Source organism: Varroa destructor, unplaced genomic scaffold, assembly GCF_002443255.2.
Source record: "Varroa destructor unplaced genomic scaffold, Vdes_3.0 BEIS01000001.1, whole genome shotgun sequence".
Classification (NCBI taxonomy): domain Eukaryota; kingdom Metazoa; phylum Arthropoda; class Arachnida; order Mesostigmata; family Varroidae; genus Varroa; species Varroa destructor.
Window position 1 is genome coordinate 4201859 of NW_019211454.1, and position 22215 is coordinate 4224073.

The 22215-nt window shown below is 40.1% G+C and overlaps 1 protein-coding gene across 1 annotated transcript in view; it reads right to left on the reverse strand.

Moving 5' to 3' along the window:
- The window catches only part of Hasp (Hig-anchoring scaffold protein), a 205738-nt gene that overhangs the window by 13742 nt on the left and 169781 nt on the right, over positions 1-22215 (reverse strand). Inside the window, exons 19-25 of the mRNA XM_086987784.1 lie at positions 16587-16787; positions 16135-16338; positions 13936-14096; positions 6469-6658; positions 4339-4611; positions 3867-4009; positions 1232-1400 (exon numbers count right to left, since the gene is read on the reverse strand). Of these exons, the coding sequence (XP_086843910.1) occupies positions 1232-1400; positions 3867-4009; positions 4339-4611; positions 6469-6658; positions 13936-14096; positions 16135-16338; positions 16587-16787 (1341 nt within the window). The remainder of the gene's footprint in view (positions 1-1231; positions 1401-3866; positions 4010-4338; positions 4612-6468; positions 6659-13935; positions 14097-16134; positions 16339-16586; positions 16788-22215) is intronic.

Sequence of the window (22215 nt, forward strand, 5' to 3'; positions counted from 1 at the left end):
GCAAAACGAGACTGAACTCTGGAAGAGAAAAATCATCATTATAATAATGCACCGTCTCACAAATCGTCATCTTTATAACGTTTTTTTTTCTGTTGTTGAAAAAGTACTACGTACTACTTACTTTCCGTGTGTATGAATTCTAGCCCCTATAACTTTTTTTCTATAACTTTTTTCTACTCACTAAAGTTCAACATCCAGCAAGAAAAAGCATTGTAGATGTCGGGGGAGCAGTGCGCAGCAGAGGTTTACGATTAAGTTGAAGAACTGCTTCAAAGATTAGAAAAATTGTTCTACAGATACATTGCGTGGGGCAGCATTTGGAACCTAAATACCTTAGCAGTGAAATTTTATTAGAGAGACAGACTATTGATCATTTATTAAACCGGTTCTATATTGTTATACCTTAGACGCTAAATCATTTGCTTCACACCATTTGAAAGGCGTCCTAAGACGTAAATGTACCTTATTCATTCATTTCAGGCCCAGTGGTTTAATGTCACCCGTGTGAACGGGGGTGCATGGAAGGAAGTCCAGCTAAAAAGTGCGTACCATTCATAGGAAAGTGTTGAGTGTCAATTAACATTAGACGAGGGTACAGAGGGTGGCTATCGCAAAACTCACGCAGGAAATCTTGAACGAACCAGCCATTCTGATGACAAGCATCGTCAATAGTTGTATAAGCAAACTTCACAACATGGGAACAGAAACGCCAAGCACAAACAACGACTGGTATCATTGACCGATCATTTTATGAACCGTTATGGTACCACTGCCTCAAATATGTACTGCGGTAGCTCAATGTGCCACAGTAAAAATCTCTGCCAAAAAAACGAACCTATCGGGGAAAGCTAGCACTATAACAAGAACTTGAACTGTTCGATTAATAATAAACAAACACTAGGATAATTTGCATCGTTCGACAAAAGCAACAGAAACAATTAGTAACAAAAGCAATAGCTTAGAAACATGTTTTACTAGTGGGCTATAAAACTCTCATAGATTTCTATGACCTGTTAGAAGAAAGGGAGAGATCTAACTTGTAACTAACCATCAGTGAAGGGTTACACATAATCATATATACAGTATAATAATATTACACTCTCAATATAGTGGTATAGAAACTTAATTTGTATGCCCTTCGTTTTCAAAAAGCCACAAGTATGTTGAGTTAGATGCTGAGCATATAGTAGTAAACTATTAGTAAAAAAAAATGTATTTCAGACCAACTTACATTTAACAACGATTTCAACGGTATGCTTGTGCCCCATTGGGGTGACGCATGTGTAGCGTCCAGAGTCGTCTTCACGAGCATGGTAGATAGATAAGCGATACTCAAGCTGTGAATCTCGACCCGGCTCCGTGGTCCATCCCTCCGCATACCGACGGTTTTGATGACTGATCTGCAAACCAGAGATGGCCGTAACGCTAATTATTTTGTCATTCCAAAACACTGTGTCATAACGCTATTTTTCCAAATGTCCGCCTATTGAAAAAGCGGATACGCATCAACAGTGGGGAAGATTTGCCTCGTCTAATCGAATCTCTTTCGTATTCCCCCTTTGTTAAAATAAATATCAGTGACTCTTCACATGGCGACATCGTCAGAAAGCAGCGCCACGCAACCGCCACAAAGACAACTCGCATGACTAGAGAGCTACTTAAGTGAAAAGATGAAAAAAAAAAAATAGATTATTTTCCGAAGCAGGATAAGGCAAAACTCGTGCAAAGGCCGAATGAGTACCCATAAGGACAACGAGGTGCATTTGGCAGAAGTCAGAGTTATCTCATCGTAGATCTTCCGTGTGTCTGCGGCGCTGGGATTGCTGCGGGCATCTATGCTTTATCAACTGTGTTTTACACAACGTTTGACGAACGCAAATTTCTAAGAGATCTCTATCAAGCAGAGTATGTATAAATAGCTAATATTAAAGAGCAAAAAGCATCGTGTCTCTTCGTAGCAGTGTGAGTGAGAAACGCCAGATGCAGGAAGGACGAATGTTTTTGCCTGGATGTCTCCGTATCGACGTTGTTCTATACATAAACGTAACCATTCGTCGAATACCATGCGCATTTGCCATTTTGGCCTGAAATTACTATTTAGTTATCCTTCTTTATGTATGTTTTCTCTCAGAAACAGAAATCACGAACCCCTGCCATCGCTGAAAATTTTCGCTACCGTCTGCGCTTTAAGGCGTACCATTTGTGAATTCGATTCAGCGGGCCCCAAGATATGCCATGAACCCAGTGACTGGACATTTGGGTGTTTTGGGGCCGTAGCGTATCAACTGTGTACAACAAAAAGTCTTGGCTTTTGTTGCCAATATCCAGAGCCTGAACGAGGCTCGCACCGAAGCCCAATGCTTGTTAATATAATAATAATACTAGTTAACATACTTCTCCGACAATGCGTATATGTTCTAGTTCGGCTAACTTCATGAAGTGTTGCAAATAGCAAATTTCACCAATGGACGCCGAAACGACAACTACGTTGTCAAGGGCCTTGATTGTTAGACTGTTCAACAACATTCAGCCTAGTTGACAACATTAAAGGAATTCATGTCGTAAGAGTATTTACGACAAGACTCGTCGATATGAGCGGTAACGAACGCTTGAATTAAGACGGATCGAGTGCAAAAAAAAGTGACCCAAATTGAGTAGAGGTACCTTTTCCGAGCCTAATAGGATCCATCTCTATAGGCCTATCTGTAAAATCATTTGATAAGTATAGGTATGAGTTCTGTATCTGTGTTATCGATAGTAGTCACTTAATAATTATTTACTTAGATAATAAATGAATGTGTATTGTCAATAGCAGGTCATAAAGACTAAACTAATTAGTCCTTAATAACTACTCTTTGTCGGCGCATATCAGGTACAGCAATATACGGGAAGTGTAAATCTAAAGGCCCTATTCTTTATTATGGGCCTATGGCTAAATATCATTGAAAAAAAAAAAAAACATTTCAATAAGTTGAAATCTTATTTGTGCGTTACTAAGTTCATATGGACCTTTTGTTAGATGCTGAGTAGATATACTTCCACTTATCATAGATACATTTATTTATAGTTTGGTGGGTAAAATCACTTTCTTATTTATTTGACCGATCAAAGAGCTCAGCGCCGTAGCAGTGTTAATCACTGAAAGCTCTGACTGCAATTTACTGATAACAATAGCTGGAGGAAACCCTATTTTCGTTGGGATATTTATTTTCACAATGGATTAGGGAGGAGATGTAAAATTCAGAGCGACTTCACAGAGGGAGCAAAATGCGAACCTATTGAAACGTGTTTTGGAAATACTGTCACTTTGAAAATTGGCTCAAAGGTTCTCTTTGGCTTTAATTTTTCGAAGAGCGTATTTATAGATTACAATTTGATGATATTTTAAGTGGCCTTACTTTATTTTGGCTGTATTTATACTGGCTGAGTTAGTATATCTTGTTACTGAATCGGCTCATAGGTCAGCAGCTCTGACGTCAGTTGCGATTTACGTAAGGGGCAATATCAGTCGCTTAGGTCCATGATATCAACGCCCACTATACATAAGTACAGAACCTTGATAGGTAACTAGATTATATATTCACGGCAAATTGGAGAAAATACTTATTCATTGGCTATTGCAATGATTCTTCAAATCAGATTGTTTTCAAATTACTCGTTTCGCCATCTTCTGACAGGGCCGCCCTGATAGCTTAATATTTTTGTCTTGGAATGTCAGATTCCGACTTGAGCGTTCATGGTTGTTGACCAACATGCAGACATGCAGAGGTTCGGGCGGGCCTTCAATACAATGGTGATTGCACAATTATGTACAGCAAATAATTTTCGATGTACATATTGGCTAGAAATAGTTAGATAGCACTTACCTCCCATTTTGGTGTCCCATATTTTCGTAACCATAGACACTCGAGATGCAGGATAGTGCCTTCCCAGACAATGAGCTTTCCATCTGTGCTTTGAGCAACAGGCCCCATTGAGTGACGAAACAGGATTGTCGGCGGCTTCTCCACTGTTCAATTAGTAATGGATCCTTGTTATGTTCAATTGAATGAGTGACTGCGTGTATCATACAACATAACAGACGTTCTCCTTAATAATTTAAATGTAAAAATTAAAGTTAATTTTTTAACTTACATCAACAAATATTATTAAACATAAACATCTATTGTTACTGTTTATGTCACTGTATATACATTCGTACTAAATGTTTACCCAAGGTCATACAGAACTATTAGTTCCAAACATTAGCGGGACTTGGTTTACCTCGCAGAAAACCTGACGCGGTCATCAGCGCCGCAAATTCTGTTCTGACATCAAGCTATTTAGCAGGTGACTTACGTGCATAGTCGTGTTCCTGGCTGAGACCTATGCAGGAACTCTTCACGCCCGTCCATTCACCGTACTCACACGTCCTGCTTCCGCTGCCTATCAGCGCGTATTTACCAATATCCGCACAGCGGAACGTCAGTAACGAGCCGGGGGTAAATTCATGCACTTCATCAGTTGCCAGCGGAAGATCACCGTCGAATGCCAACAAATGCTGCTCGGACGGTTGATAGTAACACGACATATTGGCTCGAAGCTCTTTTGGAACGGCAGAGTTCCCTAAGTCTACGAGCGTAGTAGGACGAGGCATGTCCACACCAAGTCGATATCCACGTCGTAGACAAAATATAACACAGACACAACATACAAAGGAAGTAGACAAAATTTCCCGTTCAAGTAATTCGATGACACAGTAAAGCTTTCGAAGTAGGGCGCTACCTACCCCAATTGACCTATAGCACTGTCTACCGATAAACCATCCACCGCTCTTGCTTGAGCAATCGACATGAGAGAACATCGGCAACGACAGCAGTTACAACAACAGAAACAGTGACCAAGGCGGCAGTAGATGATTCCTCACCACAACGAAATCTGAGACGATATCATCATGGGTGCCTCACTGTGCTTGGCTCAAGAAACTGAATGCTTTCAGAGGGTCAAAATAACGTGACGTCGTGAGAGAGCTCTATTCAGAAAACGATTTTCATTTATTTCATTCATTCAGCCCAGACCAGCCCAGACCAGCTCAGCCCAGCCCAGTCGATACGTTCGTTTTCCTCTTACTCTGCCTTTCCTCAGTGTCGCTTCGTATATTCCCAATGTGCAACGAGCGCCGAAATCTGTCAACAAGCGAACGGGGACGAGTACCATGTTTCAATCGAGCGTCACCATATGTGCGCAACAAAAGGAAAGAGGATGGTACAGGGACGAAGAAAACGGCAAGCACGCGACCTTCGGGCCGCTCGTCACCGCCAAAAAAGGCAGTGAATGTACGATCCTCTCTGAAGGAGCCCCACGCATCGCCCGTTAACACAACGCGATTTTCCTCATTTTTTTCTAGTTTTACCCGAACCTTTCGTGCCTCTGTCTCAATTTTACTTACAACTCCGGCTAGACCCGAGGGCGGACGACACTATTTCCTTTCCAGACTGCCTCGTTGTGACTTTTTTCATCGTAAGTCCGTTATTGTGAATCAGCCGCTACTACGAACCGCATTAAATTGCTTCTACTTGTGCAACTCTCTGTATTACTATTGCCATCAGTGCTGCTGTTGCTAAAGGCTTTGACTGCGTAGCAAGCCTATGTTGAGGTTCCGCCACCAGGCGCATGTACGTATACAGGCCCCTAGCTTTCGACAGCTGCGGCTTGTAGCTAGTGGCAGTCAGAAGTGGGAAAATTGTCTTGAGGCGCTAGGGCGGTTTCACGATTTATTGGGACCTTTTTGATCAAAATCAACATTGCGGAGAAACATACAATACCAAAAAACAAATAGAAACCAACCGGGTAGGAAACGAATGCGTGCATATGAGCGAATCTCTAGGTCCATCAGAAGCAATAGATCCAATCAAATGGCTGTGTCGGAAGGTTTTCATTGTCGTCCATCGTAAATCTTTCACATCAGGATGAATGAACATTATCAAGGACGTAAAAAAAAAACTACAGATTTTCATTCCATGAATTTTTACATTGCCAGAAATGGAAGCGGAAGCAATATGACCAGTTATTATTATATTACAGACTACTAACGTCTGGCTTACGTCACGACTGCCATTATTTCGAACACAAACCACATTGGCGTATGAACACTAATCTTAATAAGCTCATGTATAATATTAACCTGATGTAAGTCCACTTTGTCTTCATTTTTTTTTAATTTAACATTCATAAATGGGCAATCGGCCCAAGCCATTCAATGTTATGTTCCTTGCTTTTATGTCTACTCAAAAAAAAAACAACCGACTGTACCTAGATCAGAGCTGGTGCTTTGTCAACCGTTAGCATCCCGCAACGGCATTCCGTCAAACGGTGCACTATGATACTAGCAGTTGTCTCTAAGGCATTTTAATTCAAAATTAATCTACCGGACATATATTAATTCGTCGCTGTTGGACAATGTACCGTAGCGTAAAGCATTGTTCATACCGCATTTTTCTGGTCGGCCAATCCAGTTACCATCGTCGCAGAGTAGTTTCCAAGTGTTTCGTTCACCGCCGGGAGAAGCTTCGATGCAATCGAATACTACCTCGGTACCGTGGGGGAACTGAAGCGTACCAACGTAGTCCGAGTCTGACGGGGCCAGGTATGGTGACTCGGTCGGCGATGAGAGTTCCGTCTGAAAAAACAGCAAGAAAAGACAAGCAAATGACAAAATGAAGATCCGACTTGACGCAAAGCATTGTGTATACGATAAGATAGATAAGGAATCATACTAATGGATGATGATGAGAGAATTCAGCGACGCTTCGAAGGTCTGGAATGAAGCGAAATTTAACAAAACTTTAACCCGGTATTTTCGTAAATATTATACAACTAATTGATTTATGAATTCTTCTTTCTGACATTGTTTCACGTCGTACCCGTGTTTTTACTTTTTTTTTTTTTTATTATTTTACTTCTCGAGTGGGGGGTAGAAGTCGCAGCAACTGTAGGTTAGTTTGTAAATAAATTCTGCTACGTAAGAGCCTATTTATAATAAAGATACATATGCTACGTGTTGTGGTTATGACACAATGGTAATAATATACATTTAAGTAGAATCGTATATTAAATTATATCGGTCGCCGATAATTATTTACGATCCACTGAGTCATTGATTCTACCACAATTGGATGGTATTCATTTGAACGATCTGCTGGCGAGACATTGTCAGTAACCGCCAAGAAAGGCGAACACGTTTTTTATCTCAATGCCGTTCGCACAGAAGGAGCAATTTATATCAAAAGGCAAATACCCTCACTAATCTAGCTCGCTTTACTTCCAGGTTTTTCTTCATGTGACGACTGAAGATTTTCTATGGAAAGTAGCGGCGTCTGGTACGGAACGAAAGGGGACTGCTGCACAGACTTGTACATAACCTGTACATCCATTTATGGCTTCCTTTCGCCCGGCGGAAGCTGCAACGCCATTAATGTATGGGAAAGGAAGAAAACAAGATCTGGGCGACTTCTTTTCTGCCACAATTTAATTGGTACAAATGAGTTTTTGCGTTGATTAAGAGAGAGCATCTAGGCTTCCATCAAACTTGTGGATATATGCTATTTTGGAGACTATGAGATTAGGAGCTATGTGTTCGGTCACTCATATCATTCAAGCCATGATAGGGTAAATTCAAGTGGTAACCCGCTTTACCAGCGGGTCGTGTAAATGGGTTAATCCCCTGACCTTAAATGCCGAAAAAAACTGGCTAGCAAAAAGTCTCTCTGATATTCTATATATATGGAGGTTCCATTTCCTGCATACAATAGCAGTTAGAAAAATAGATAAAAAACAACCTGAAAATGATTCAAGTTCAGCGACACAAAAAGTTCTTCAAGCTATACATTAACGTTCTCATCCTTTCACGCGGATATTTTCAATGCGGCACATTTTTAACACGGTAAATAAAGTGTCATACAATCAGAGTACATATTAGCTTTGTGTTTCACATTGTCGCCATTTTGCCACGTTTTGTTGACCAGCCGTCAAGGTGTCGTCAACTTTACACTAAAAAGGTGATAAGTCACATCTACAGGCCGGGCCTGCCGTCCACCGTTGGCTCGTTTACAGCAATAAAGCAGTGATTACAACTCGGCAAAAAAGATAAAATCCTGAAGACGGCGACTGCAATGCTTAGAAAACACGACAACGAAACGTCAACCGTTTCTTTTCTGGATAGACCGTATTTGCCTCTTGACGCCAGTGGTAACGCAACTTTCTGAAACCATCTAAAAGGTACAACCATAACCTTGGCCATCCAGTACTAAAGAAGAAGGGTAGCGTGCGAAATAGACGCACCCCAAAGAAAGTTGGCAAGTATGTTTGAAAACAAATCACGGTCCTATATCCAGATGACGGCTGGGCCATAACCGTCGCATATTTTGGAAGGGCAAAAATCGTCGCCTCAGACTATAATATCCCTCTATACTGGCAAGGTGTCAAAAGGCGCTCTGCTGATAAACTCGATAAAAACAACGAATAGAGACTTACTTGAGTTGCAAAAAAAATCGAAGAAACGAGGGTCCGCAACGAAGCAGACGTCAAAAGCGGAATGAACGAAGGAATTGATGGTGACGTTTTGGTTTGTACTGGGCGCGCAGGTGGTAATCGGCGTATACATTTCGAGGCTTTCGTGGTGGAAATTACATTGTACAACTGGAACTAGTAACTAGTAGCACGAATACTGCTGAACTATATGATCTTCTTGTTATGACATTTGAAGGGTGTTTGAAGTAACTACTTTGATATATACATGTATATATATATATATATATACGGGAATCGCCGAGGTCATGATGTGAACATTTCGAATATTTTCAGATCGCCCAGATTTCGACTCCTGTATAACATGGCGGAAGCTCTTGTGGATTTACGCTTTAAAAAATAGAACCCAAATTTTTATATATATACATCGAAGAAGTTTGCACATTTAAGCCATTTTGATGCCCAGAAAAGAGATAATGCAAACAAGAGGATCCAAACAACGAGGCATGATCCGAAATATTTGATTTAACACTCTTTTTACACCTCAACTGTACATACTTCTCTAAAATCCATTTTAAAGAGCTAATTAGAGTTTTTCTACGATACCTACATTTGTACCAGAATTTAGATCGTTGTTTAGCATCATGGGTTTACTATAAGCAGAAACCTTATTTGCGCATAAACAAACTGTCATACATAAAATAATAACTATTTGAAAGAAACAAAAATCGAGATTAACAGCCAATCGTATACAGGAAATGTCTATAGGTTTGTCATTAGGCACAAGTGTAACATCGCCTTAAACAAGCGCTGTCACTTTTCAATGTACCAACGTTTTGATATTTTCTATATCGCATTTCTACAAAGAAAGCAAAACAAAGACTAAAGAGAGTGAAAGAAAAGAGGACGAAAATGTTGCTTGACATTTTGTTGTTATTGTTGTTGTCGACTGTCGTCCTTTCAATTCAAAGTTAGCTGTCGTACAAGTTAACTCAGATCGAAAGGTTCGTGGATACTTTTACGGTAAAATGCATTTACTGTCCCGTACTGTGGTTAAGGAAAGCCATGCCGACTTGCGCAAACAATTCACAGACCTATGTAGTAATGGTGCGTCTGAAGAATCACTTCGGATTAGATCTTATTCAAACGACAGTGTTATAGTACATGACTAGACGTGTGTCACATCGTTTTGCTTGTGTCAGAGGCTCATTTGCACAGGGGTGGAAAGGTTAGACTACAACTTGAGATTCAGATTCTTAAAACCAAATTAATTATAAGAGATACGATAGTAATATTACTTGTCAGCAAAAAAATTCACCCTCCTATTGACAAGCTCGTTGAACAAGCAGCTGTAGTTATTACGTTTACCGTTTGTGCTACGCTATCGTAAAGTTACTGAAACACTTCTGATTCGCCATAGAGATAGAGATTTTTTTAGTTATCAATCAAACAATCCGTATTGCGCTGTGCATCTCAGTAGACTTTGTCCGTACTTAACGCAAGTGTTTTGACTATTGCCCTTATTGTTCAAGGTAACTTGCTGTCGTTTAGATAGGACTACATCATCTACAAGGCTAGCGGGTCTTACCACTGCCCGGTAAGCAAAACGTTGTACTCCTTCAAAAGCAAGCAAAGAGACACCCTATAAGTTTCATAGGGCTGTGACGAAATCAAAAGGCAAAGGCAAATTAAACAGCTTTCGCGCGGACAGAGGGACCGTGTAAGCATTGCCGTGGCATGCTTTTTAGGGCAAAACGAGCAATGAGCGAGGTTCCAGAAACAGATTCAAATGATGTTCGACCAATACGGGATGAGCCGCGGAGTTAAGCGTTTTCTTGAGCTGGGACAAAACAATATTATATGAGAGCATGTTTAAAATTGTTTTTATACGTGTGTGTGTGTGTGTGTGTGTGTGTGTAGGTGTAGGTGTAGGTGTTTATTTTATCAGCGAAGCTGAAAGGCATTGTGGATTTAATATGCATTGATGAACAAAGAACCGTATAACAACAAAAGTTATATCTGGTTCGTGGACGACATTCCAAAGCAAGTAATAATGTCACCACAGAGTTGACTACAAAGTACTTATGAATCCCGCTCAGAGATTGGCGGCCATTTTATACTGTAGTGAAATAATTAGTACATTAGTTGCTCGCTTGTACTCCGTAAAATCGTTGCAGTCAACATTATTAAAGCGCCTAGCCCATGGTGGAAGGCCCGTCGCGCTGCCTGAAAGGCTGTGTTAATCCCATTGTTGAGTAAACAAAGCACTCATTGCGTCTGCATCATATACTTAAGAAGCATTCTCGAAAGAGTAATAAAAATACGCAGTACGAAAAGGTTCCGATCCGATTTAATTCAAGTAGGCCGCATGCTCGATTACGTTTCCTTATTTTGGTGGAGGGAAGGGATTTTTTTGGGTTAAACTTCCACAAAAACTGAACGCAGTGTTTCGCGACCTGTGTTTTGCCTTACGGTTGTTTATCAGTGTGTCAGGCCGAAGTGCTTTGCCGTTAACTCGCCTCACCTCTTAACAATGTAGGATTAATACGACATTCTCTCTCATCCTTGTTCGTTCGGCTCGCCCTATCAGGACTTATTTAAAACGGATTTTAGCGCTCGTAGTTTTTCACGCCGTGCAGGTCAACGTCATAATATTTTTACTGCGAAAATTCAGTCGATTTATGGTGTCTCACTCGCCAATATAGCTAATATTCTTCATTATGTATGGAAGCACTCTGCGTCTTGTAACCACCAAAATACATTGGAGTTGACTAAACAGCGTGAAATAGGACGGCACATTACGCCACTGAGTTGCTATGGAGGCGTAAGCCTGCCGAAGTAGGAAATTCTACGCAGGTAGTGATTTTACAAAATACGACCAGATTTTGTTTGCCTTTTTTTTTTAACCATAGGTCAGCATCTTGTCAACATAAACCTAAATCCGTCAGACTCAAACAAATTCAGGTTTTGAACAGTAGTGTATTTATGCATAATGTAGCTGCATACATGTAACCTAGCTTGATATTACCAAGCTATTTTATATGAGTTTTCGATAATTTTCGCCAGCTATTTACTATGAAGGTCTCAAAAAACTAGATAGTCTGGATTTTCTCGGCCAATCGGGGCCTTGTATATGACACTAATATTAATAATCTTAACATTAAAATTTCTGCTTTTTCTTTATTTGATATCTGGTAGATGAGGTTTGATTTTATTGCAAAGTTTGCGTTCGCGTCTTTGGCCAGCGATGTGTAAAGTCGTAAAATGAAATCCGCGGCTTCAATTTCTGCGAGCGGAGCACGTCGTCACACAGAAAACATTTTTCTACCTTCGATTTACGCGTAACGATGTTGTTTATTATGAGTATTAGCTGGTAAAATCATCACCAACGTTTTAAATGGTTTTTTTTTTTTAAATTAGCAGCATGGCCTTGTTTCCATGGTTTTTGTTGATTCTATTCAAGTGCGATAAATCATTGGATGGCTGTATCTCGCTAGTGAATGGCGAAATATTATAAATGTAATCCAAACAAACCACTAAAAAAGCCGATGTGATGACTGTACGTTCGGCTGGGCCAATAAAAGTCTGGGGACTAGTTCGAATTCATTTTTTCATTAGTAAATGCTGCTCTTTCTTTCGGGACGGCTAAATCGCGATTGTGACTATCTCGTTTATTAAACGGAAATAGATATGTTTCCTAGGCGTCCTTTATTCGATCAGTAAGTTTACAAAAGAAACAACCTGGGTCGTCATCGTATCAGCAATACCTACAGCCGGCGAGATCGTAATTGCAGAAGCAGTTTTCAACCCAGCAAGTATTATGCAGGAAAGATCGGCCATGGTCGAGGAAAAATTTTTTAAGACGAACGGCATAACGAAACCATAGCTACAATTTATCACGCTCATCGGTCACGAACGTACAGCATAAGCGTGAAGAATTGATGGCGATCCTAGCTACACTGGAGTATCTGATCCACTGGGCCTTATCTGGGAGTCATCGACAAGCAAGAAAATGCTATCTAGTATTGTTGAATGAAAAACAAATTTCTGAACCGGAACATCTAAAGCCTTTCTTTTTCTAATTTTTCGATGTTATCGTGTCAACGCTCTCCAAGTGTGTCCAAATGGTTTAGTTTTTCCTTTTCAAAAAATTCGTGAAGCCTCTTTGTAACAGATTGCCGTAAACAACAGTATACTTTTGATAACTAAAAAACGGCTAATTAGTATGATAAATCTTCGGTTTTCGCTGCAGGCGTATTGCAGGCATATAGGAGCGTCACATACTGTCAAGTCACTGCTTTAATATTACCCAACTAAATACAAGGTTAACAATTGCAGCTTGAGTCGTTATTGTCTTGTACTTTAGCGTCATCTATCTATTCGTTTCAAATCAATATTATCATTGTTTTTGTTTTGAAGTACGGCGCCATCTTAGTATGTGGCACACGACGATTTTCTTTTCGCGATTCCCCGTCACTGTAAATCGTGAAGGGCAGATTAAGGGCTTTGTAAGCTAACGTACAATGTCGAAATACTAATATAAAGACCATGCTTGTCACCATCGTTCCCATAGCATCCGAAGACCATGCTTTCCAATTCCATATTATGTATTCATACAAAAACTGTGACATAAGCGCCGTTGACGGGATTTGAGTAAACCTTTGGTTCCAATTCCGTATCTGTTCTCGATTTTGTCTCTTTCTTTCTATACGTCTTGGTTATGCCTTCTGTCCGCCAATTTTACTAGGGAATTTGCGTCCAGCGAAAACTCACAAGTGTCAACTTTTACGGAGACGTATATACATTAGCTTCGAAGTTTGATGATTCGAACGTATAGAGGCGTTCCGGTTAAGAATATTTGATTAATCTGGGCTTTGTTGAAACTCTTGTATAAAATCGTATCTCTACGTAAGGGAATTATTTGTTATCTATTTCGTCGACCATTCATAATTGAAATATAAGTATACGAGTAAATTACTGTTAATAGGCCAATTGGAACGCCTTCAAGTTGATTATTCTCACGAAGACTAATGAATGACCTCAATTGAAGAATAGTTAACGCTGCCGTAACCGTATAAAGGTAATATTATAGGTACTTACAGATAATTACGAGAACTATTTTGCCCAAACGCTCGCTAGCGATTACATAAACCAAATATTGAATTAAGTTAATTAAAACTTTGCTTAAAGTTCTTAATCGTTCAAACTCGATGTTACACGGCAGGATAATATAAAAATATGTTTGATGGCGTTTATTAAATCTACAGAAAACATTAAAAGTATCGCAGCGATTTATTGGGGTGTTCGAGATGTCTGTGTGTACGCTGGCTGCAAACGAGCTTAATTTTATTTTATTCTTATTTTATTTAATTCAATGTTACTTCAATATAACCAAAAAACTTAAAAAAAATTACTTCCTAAACCGTGTACCTTGACGAGACTATCTTTAGCTGTTTTCTCCAGATTTTGCTCCGAAGGAAAAACGAGACTCTGGTGGATTCGTTCGGGGGTCGAACAGCTCCGTCTTCCGCTGATGTCACCTGTTCCACGGGCAGCCGCGGCTGCCCATTCGCGGCGACGAAGTAGCTCTTCTGTGGGAACAGGGCGATGAAAATACGTGCCACAGTAAGATTGTCATATCTCTCCCTATTATTCAACGTGCATATGTATTCAAAATACCAAATAATCATACATGAAATCAGACTTAATCTGTTCATTTAGTAGAAAGGGTTCTATTTTTTATGGAGTGTTTCTCATTGACATCTACGGAGGTTAGAAGAACTATAATATTTCCTTAAAATCTGGTCTTGGTCAATGATGTCTGTTTCAACGATCTTGGGCAATAGCTGATTTGAGATCGAACGATTGGTATATTTGGTTTGTGGTCCTTTCGGATTTGATGCGCTGGCTTTACTTACCTTTAATAGCACTACTTTATACAGGTATGATTTTATTGCGTTTTTGCTAAAGGATGCAATATAGTCAAAAAAGTCTCCCCGAGCGCGCCAAAACTATTTTTATACAAATATTTTTGTTGAATGAGCCCTTTACTTCGGCGTGTATCAACTAATTCTGAGACCATGTAGACTGGATGATAATTATGCTAGTACTTGGTCTCAGGATCAACGGAGACAATCTGTCAAACATGACATCGTCATATTTTGGATGGAGCTATACGTTTTTTTATCTATGATGCTGGCATAAATGCTTTAATTAATCGATGCTACGCCCATTATCTTCAACTCGGTCCTAATTTTTGGCCCGTACACAGGACCTACTCGTGTAAGAGAAACTTAAATTGCAGATAGAATTATTCATGAAACCTTCTAAATCTCTTAGTAGAAATCTCCCGAGTGTTGAAAAATGTACGAGCTAAAAATTATTGCTGAGAAAAAACTAGACATAAATGTTTAAATGGCATACTAATTAAATGATTGCAACTAATATGGGATTCGAATTAAAGAATGCTAGAGGTCTGTTTTTACCTCGTCTTATTAAGAAAGCAATTTCTACTGAAGATCTGTTACTGTGCCTCACCTCGACAATCCACAGATTTGATAATATCTCAGTCATTATATCTAATTATGGCCTTTGCTTGCCCGTTGTTACAATCCAGCGTCTTTCAATTTTACGATATGGCCGCCTCGTCATGTCATCTGTACTTATTTTCGTAAGCTCTATTTCAAGTGAGACAACCTATTCATCGGAATGAATTAGGACGCTTAATTGTAAGCAGTGGGCAGGCGACTTTTCTAAGTAAATGTAAGGTCAGACCGCCTTCTTTACCGATTTAATCTCACTATTCCACTGAAAAAGCGGGGGTAGAGTGTCTCAGAGTTATCGGTGAGTCCTTCATGATTTCCTTTCGACCTGGCCCTTTCGAATAGAACATCGACAGCGAAGGCTTGGCGTTCCTGACAAGATGCCAATATCATGCAGAAATCTGCCAAAGAGAACTTTATTAACTCCATTCTCTTGCTACACAACTTAAATCTCACTCTGAACGATCAGGCTCTGGACACAATGGGGGTACCAACTATAACCGGTAAGGATATTCAGCCTGTTAAGGAACCCACAAAGAACGATGGATTTTTAGGAAACAATATGATAAAATAAAAGCAGTAACTGAATGAATATAGGTTAGCAAAAAATTTAGAAAATATTTTTTTTTAAATAATAGTAACAAATTATTACTATTACAAACAAGTTAGTAAATATTGGCATTGAAAATTCATATCACCAAGTATGCAGGAAGTTTTCAGGTTATACGTCTAAAACCGGCGGGTTTTTTCACAGATGAAATTTCGAAACACGCCACTACTTAGAATATTCTAAGTGATTTTGCACGTATATCTTCTACGCTATAATGGATGGAAATAATCAGAGTATATTGCATAGTTTCGTATATTCGGGAATTACGTATGCAATAACAGATCAAGCTTAATTGTGTTGTAATCCCTATGGCTTCGATACCGGCAGATGACTTTGAGTGTACCGCCTGTTTTCCACAAGCTTAATTTTGTTTCGTTTATTCTGGCAGGTTAAAGGCTATTGCGTTATGGAGGCTTTGTACCTTTTGGCCTTGAGTCAGAACTGATGTTTAGATAGAACGGTTACAATCCACGGTACCTCTTCCTAGATCGCCGAGATGCAGACAAACTGGAGGACCGGGTACGAGCTGTCCTTCCGAACATTTGATTGGTTTACTTGGTGAATTCTTGAGAAATTCAATCTCACAATCGAATTCAACGGATGACCCGTGCGAAAGTGATTCACCTGCTCTCAGGCCACCTAGGTAGTAGCCATTCTCTAACACTGGAAGCTCACACGGCTCTATATACAAAACATATTGATGCAATGGTTAGTGCACGATAATTTCTTTTGACGGTAATTCATAATTGCAGTGGTTTAGACGGCTAAGCTTCTGCCTAGAAAACACGAATGGAAGTGGCTAAGACCTTGGAATGTTGTTCGCTTTATGGGATATGCAGAGAGTTCAGGCCATCGTGGCCCTAATAGGTCAAGTTAAAAAGAGCGACAATATAAAATATATATATATATATAGCAAAAAGTCAACTTACCAGGTACGCACTCAGGAAACACTGCGGCATCCCATAGACCAAAGGAACACTGCAAATCGTGTTGACCTTCAAGTGTGTGCCCAGGTGTACAGCCGACGGCCACGATGCCATCGTGCTCAATTCGTGCGCCAGGCGCTGCTTCACGTTCATTGTCTATGTCCCGGAATGCCATGTGAAGCTTACGAGGTAGTAGACAGGACACTGCATCAAAAATGGAACAGCGACACAGTAGAGGTCGTAATCATTAAAAATTTTTAAAAAAAGTTCCTAGCACGAGTATGATATGCATAACGTTTAGAGTATCAAGAATGCAAGACCTCATCTAGACTGCCTGATAAGCAAATTATATTTTTCTTGTCAAAATGACCGTTGATTTTTGTATGAGAACTCCAAAAGTGGCTATTTTATGCCCTTTTCATGAAAGTTAATTTAATCTTTTTAATATCGTTGATGCTTTGCTCAGTTCGATGAAATTAGATAATATCTGATTTTTGTTCAAGTTTCGAAAAAGTACGCGATGTTTTCAGCGATTAATTTGATTAGATAATTAAGAATGAACTGGCTTGTTTAGTACCAGCAGTAGTAAATGATTGTATACGCGCTACGATGAACAGCCTGATAAAGTAAATAAATAAATAAATCTAGATACTGCGCTTCAATATATAGATCCCAAATCGGAGTACATTTTCAACCAACTTCGGAGTACTCATATTATTTTACAGAAGTTCAATACATATATTGCCTTTTGCGTAAGAGCTTACACTACGCTTAAAACCTTATTATTTGCAATTGCTCGTATTCAACTAGAAACACGTCTAGAAGCAAAAGAGTGTTAACAAAATTACCATTGAAAGGGAAGAATACGAAATGAAAATGGAATGATTTTAATGCATCCATACTTTTGATTGTAGCCAAGCAGCATTTCATGTTTAGGAAACACCGTCCTATATTGTATTTCTCAGAGGCAAACGGAATAAGAAAGACAGACACGGTAATATATCAGAGTTGAAGGGAAGTTAAGCTCAATGTCGTCGGCAGCAGTACCCCTAGGAATCTGTCGCCACGAGTGGAATGGTGGAATCGATCGGAAAAGACAACAATGATCCTAAGGAAAAATTAAACCGCAGGGGAGGTGAAGTTTTGCTTCCTATTCCATCCCAATGCTTACTCTAGTGGAAAAGTGCACTTCAGCGGACGAGAAAGTAATATAGAGGCATAGAGGTTATTTAAAGCTGTCTTTTATGAAAGAACGCACAAAGGGCAAAGTCTCTAGTAAAAGAAGTTTCAAGGGCTTCTCGCCAACAAAGTTGATGATAACAACAGCAACGACGGCAACAACCAGGATCACATATTACCGTTATATCTTCGCCAATTTACGTCTTTGGAGGTAGGCCGTTGGCACGTTTTCGAAAAATAGTTGTAGTGGACATTCTGCTGCTTAAAGAAGAGAAATGCAGCTAAGGTGCCTTGGCTGTACCTACATGCTTCGCTACCCAGCCAAAATAGTTTGGCTGATGTGTGTATGCTGAATCTAGACAGGGGTCTCCGAGGGATTCGTCAGAAAAAGAAGGTACGGCACACTCATGAGGACAAGCTTTTCGAAGGGGAAGATCGGATCTTGGATCCGTTTGAGGTGTCTTTCAGGGTCATCCAACCCTACGAGCAAGTTCTTTCTGCCTATGTGTTTGCGCCCTACGTGGCTGCCTATGTGTCACTGGAGGTACCTCGGCTCGGTTTCCTATGCTGGTCCCATGGTAATTGGTTATTTCCCAATTCCTAAGTCCCTCCGGTTGCGTTAGAATCAGGGAGAGCAGCATTGTTGGTACATCGCTGCTGCCTTTGGAAACACTGGAGCATTCGACTCGGCTGAAGCAAGAAGACTGTGTAAGGCAATGGAGGCTTGTAGGACCGACGGGAAACAGCTGCGAAGAACCGTAGGCCTATGGAAGCATAATTCGCACATATGGCCTGCAGTAGGCAGTATTCATTGAATCTGCTATTATTGCTCCGTGACTTACCCCTTCATTCGATGCCGCCGTATGCATTTCGCTTCATGGAAGATGGGAGGAAATTTGCAGACTTTACCTGGCCTAGTCCGTATTTGCTGTCTTCCTGCCAAGGTCAGTAATAGCGAAACACAGGGAGAGAGAACAGGGGCGACGAAAGTTACCGTTGCTCAACTGCGGAGACGCAAGCTAACCCTCTGCTTAGCTGCATTGGTGCTATTTGCATTCAACGTGACCGGGGCCACTAATGACCGCTCTCTTGTGGCCTATGCGTGTCCGGGCATCCCTTGCTGCCAGAGCTGAGCACCAGCCTGCAGAGTCTCTGAAGTTACTGCTACTCGGCTGCGCGAGAGCACGAAAGCTTCTCTTTGGTCTACGCCGGAGACGTCGGCCAGATGGCCTAACGTATGGACGCCACAGAAAGTGCTGTGTTCGGCAGTAAACGCAGGAGTGAATGACTGAAAATGTACAAGTTGCCACACGCCACTATGGCGACCTACGATGCTCGGCCCCCAGATGCAGGCCTCAGTCGGGAGTACTGGCGGTGGGTTTTCTTCATCTGACGTTGGATAGGCCTAACGTTCGAACGAGCAATTCGGTAAACGTTGAGAAGTCATGTCTTTACAACGAGAGAACATCCTATAACATCAGAGAAGCCGCTATGTGCAAGGAAATTAACTGTCACCCATAAAAATAAGCCAAAGTCGGAAATCATGAGGTGGCAAAGTGTACGTTTATTTTGCTGTTCGTATTGTGCCAGACTGACAGTTGATCTGGAATATGGAACAATATGTTAGTATCGAGCCAATGAAGCGTGCAGAACTATGATTTAAAGAGAGCCATCACTCATTCAGAGCTGTTTTAAATGAACAAAGGACGAATGCTAGCATTCAAAACCTTTTGGGCATAACTTTAGCGTTATTATGCAATCTATCGGCATTGAGATTAGCGTTGTTGCCAACTTTGCACATACATAGATCAAGCAAAGTTTTGTCTATTGTCAGATGTTTCTACTTTTTATGGCTGAGTTGTGAAGGACTGCAAACGATCGTGACAAATGTTTATTGTCTATGATTCGTAAGACCCCAAAAGATTTATCTATGATTCTTCAAATGGATCAGAAGGCCGTCATTCAAATGCAGGTAAACGAATAGGAACTGAGACCCTCTCAGGACGAAAAAGTTCGCCCATTCAAAACCATATTATGAAAATGTTATTTTTTCAACATGTATTTACAGTGCAATATATGCTATAGGGCCCGATTCGAGCAACAGGTTCCGGTGATTGCGTTTATCGGGGTACTCTTGGAAGTATCTCCCAAGGGGCGTATTCAAATTTATACGATCGAGGAGGCCTATATATATATATATATATATATATATATATATATATATATATATATATATAGAGAGAGAGAGAGAGAGAGAGAGGGAGGCAATAATAAATATAACTTGTGTGTAACATAAATGTGTAGCTGAATGATATTGATGCTTCATCTATGCAGTATAATTGAACAAGTGGGAAAAATGTTCCACCATTATCACAAACTGATTTATAAAAAAAGTAATAACTACAAATTAGCAAACAATTCAACCTATACATATAGATATGTATCTGCTAAACATCTTGCTAGTTACCTACCCATGGTGCAGGTCTTTGGCCTTGTTTAGGATTATTCACAATGATTTCCTGCTCAAATTAGCATAGAGCCTATTGCGGGTCATCACATCATCATCATTGTACCTTTACGACGACAAGAAACAATAATCATTTGTATTATTCATCGTAAATATCATCAGAGCTCTTATAAACATTATATACAGATTTCTTTCATGCACTTTATAAAAAAAAAAACTATTCGTGAAATATTAGTATCAAACCCCGATATGATGGTCGCATGTTGCATCAGATAAGATACCATTTAACGAATGTAGGACTGACATACTTTGGATTCCATCAGCCATAAATTTCCACATCAAAAACATTCATCTAATTGTAATAATACCCAATTTGGGTTCTTTATTCCGCCCGTTGACGCAGCCTTGTTATCCTTTTAATAATATCAACCATAGTTTAAGACCTATTCCGTCTGTATTCCTCCTACGAGTTCCATATGAGGCGAATTTAGGCCAGTTCAGTCAATGTGTGCGATTTATAATGAACATTATAAATTTGTAGCTATTCCTTGCTATCAAATTAGCAATACACCGCAAGATATGGCTTTCTTATCTATGGCTTGCAGTAGTCCTATAGATTACGTGTTGCCTCTCCGAGCAGGCTTCATAAATGCTGGTCATCTATGATGAATAACTTAACGCTTTTTTACGTGAAGTTTTTATAGATACTGAGCGTTCAGCTATTGCTAACACACTAAGTTGAGCGCTTACATAATATCTTTTGAAAATATTTTACCCATGTAAATAGTACAAAGTTAACGGTATAGATCCTGAAGACTAGCGACATGTAAATACCATATAAGAAATCAGGTAAAGAACGAGGTTACTAATGCAATCTTCTGCGATTCTCAGTTGATGAAAGTTAGGGGTTTTTTTGTTCCCAATACGTGGTGTTGTTGTTGTTGTTTAATCTGTGTTCGTGTATCAATCGAGACTTCGCTGTTCTTCAATGTACCATTTAATGCATCTTTTTCTCGTGAAAACTTACTTGTCTGTATAGTACTTACATCCACCACCATCAATAGTGCTATCACATTCGCAGCTTTCGCTTCAATCCACGCCAAGATAGGCGAGATTCGTAGATCTTCATTGACTTCAGCGTGACTCCGTACACCTAACCGGAACATCATGATACCATGCCTAAACCCTTGTTATTGCTGCTTCTAAATGCGCTTGTTAATAGCTCCTAACATCAGTCTTCCCTTGTGCTCTGATCGTGAGCCTTTTTCAGACTTCCCACTCGTTCTAATCCTACCACCCGCTTTGGCTTCTTGAAACCCGAAGGTAGGCTCAAGGCCCGTAACGAGAAACGAGAAATACCCTTCATTTTCTCATCCCGAACTCGTGCCCTCGACTCATGTCTTTTCCAGTGTACGTTTTATGAATGGCGTGATTTCTCTTTTCTTTTTGCTGCCTTTGGCTACTTGCTTCGTTCAGTGGAGCGCGTAATCCACCGGACAGGCGTGCGGTCCCGTCTTCTGCTGTCATCCTTTCGATACCACCATAAAAGCTGTATTGTGCTTAGCAGTACAGTCATCTCCCATGAAATCGCCGTGTCTGATCTCTCACCCAATCCTTGGACGGAACAGCACTTATTTTTACGCCGTCTGAATCATTTCTCAATATAACGGAAGCACACATACATTAAGAAGGGAAAAAACAGACTTGTCTGAATTATCACCCTATAGATGACCTGCTAGTAAATATATAATGAGAAAGGTTACAGTATATATTACAGAACGATGAGTTTGATTAGTGGTTATTATTGCGGGCAGATCGGATTGGAACAAATGGTTCAGCAGGCTTATGATCTGAAAAATGATACTAACAAAGAGGTTGGTGCGGTCGTATGCCACCCTTGACAAAAGGTAGAACATGCTTTTGGTATCCTTTCTTCAGATCTTCAGTATTACGCAGCACTTCTATATACATCGCATCTTCATAGCT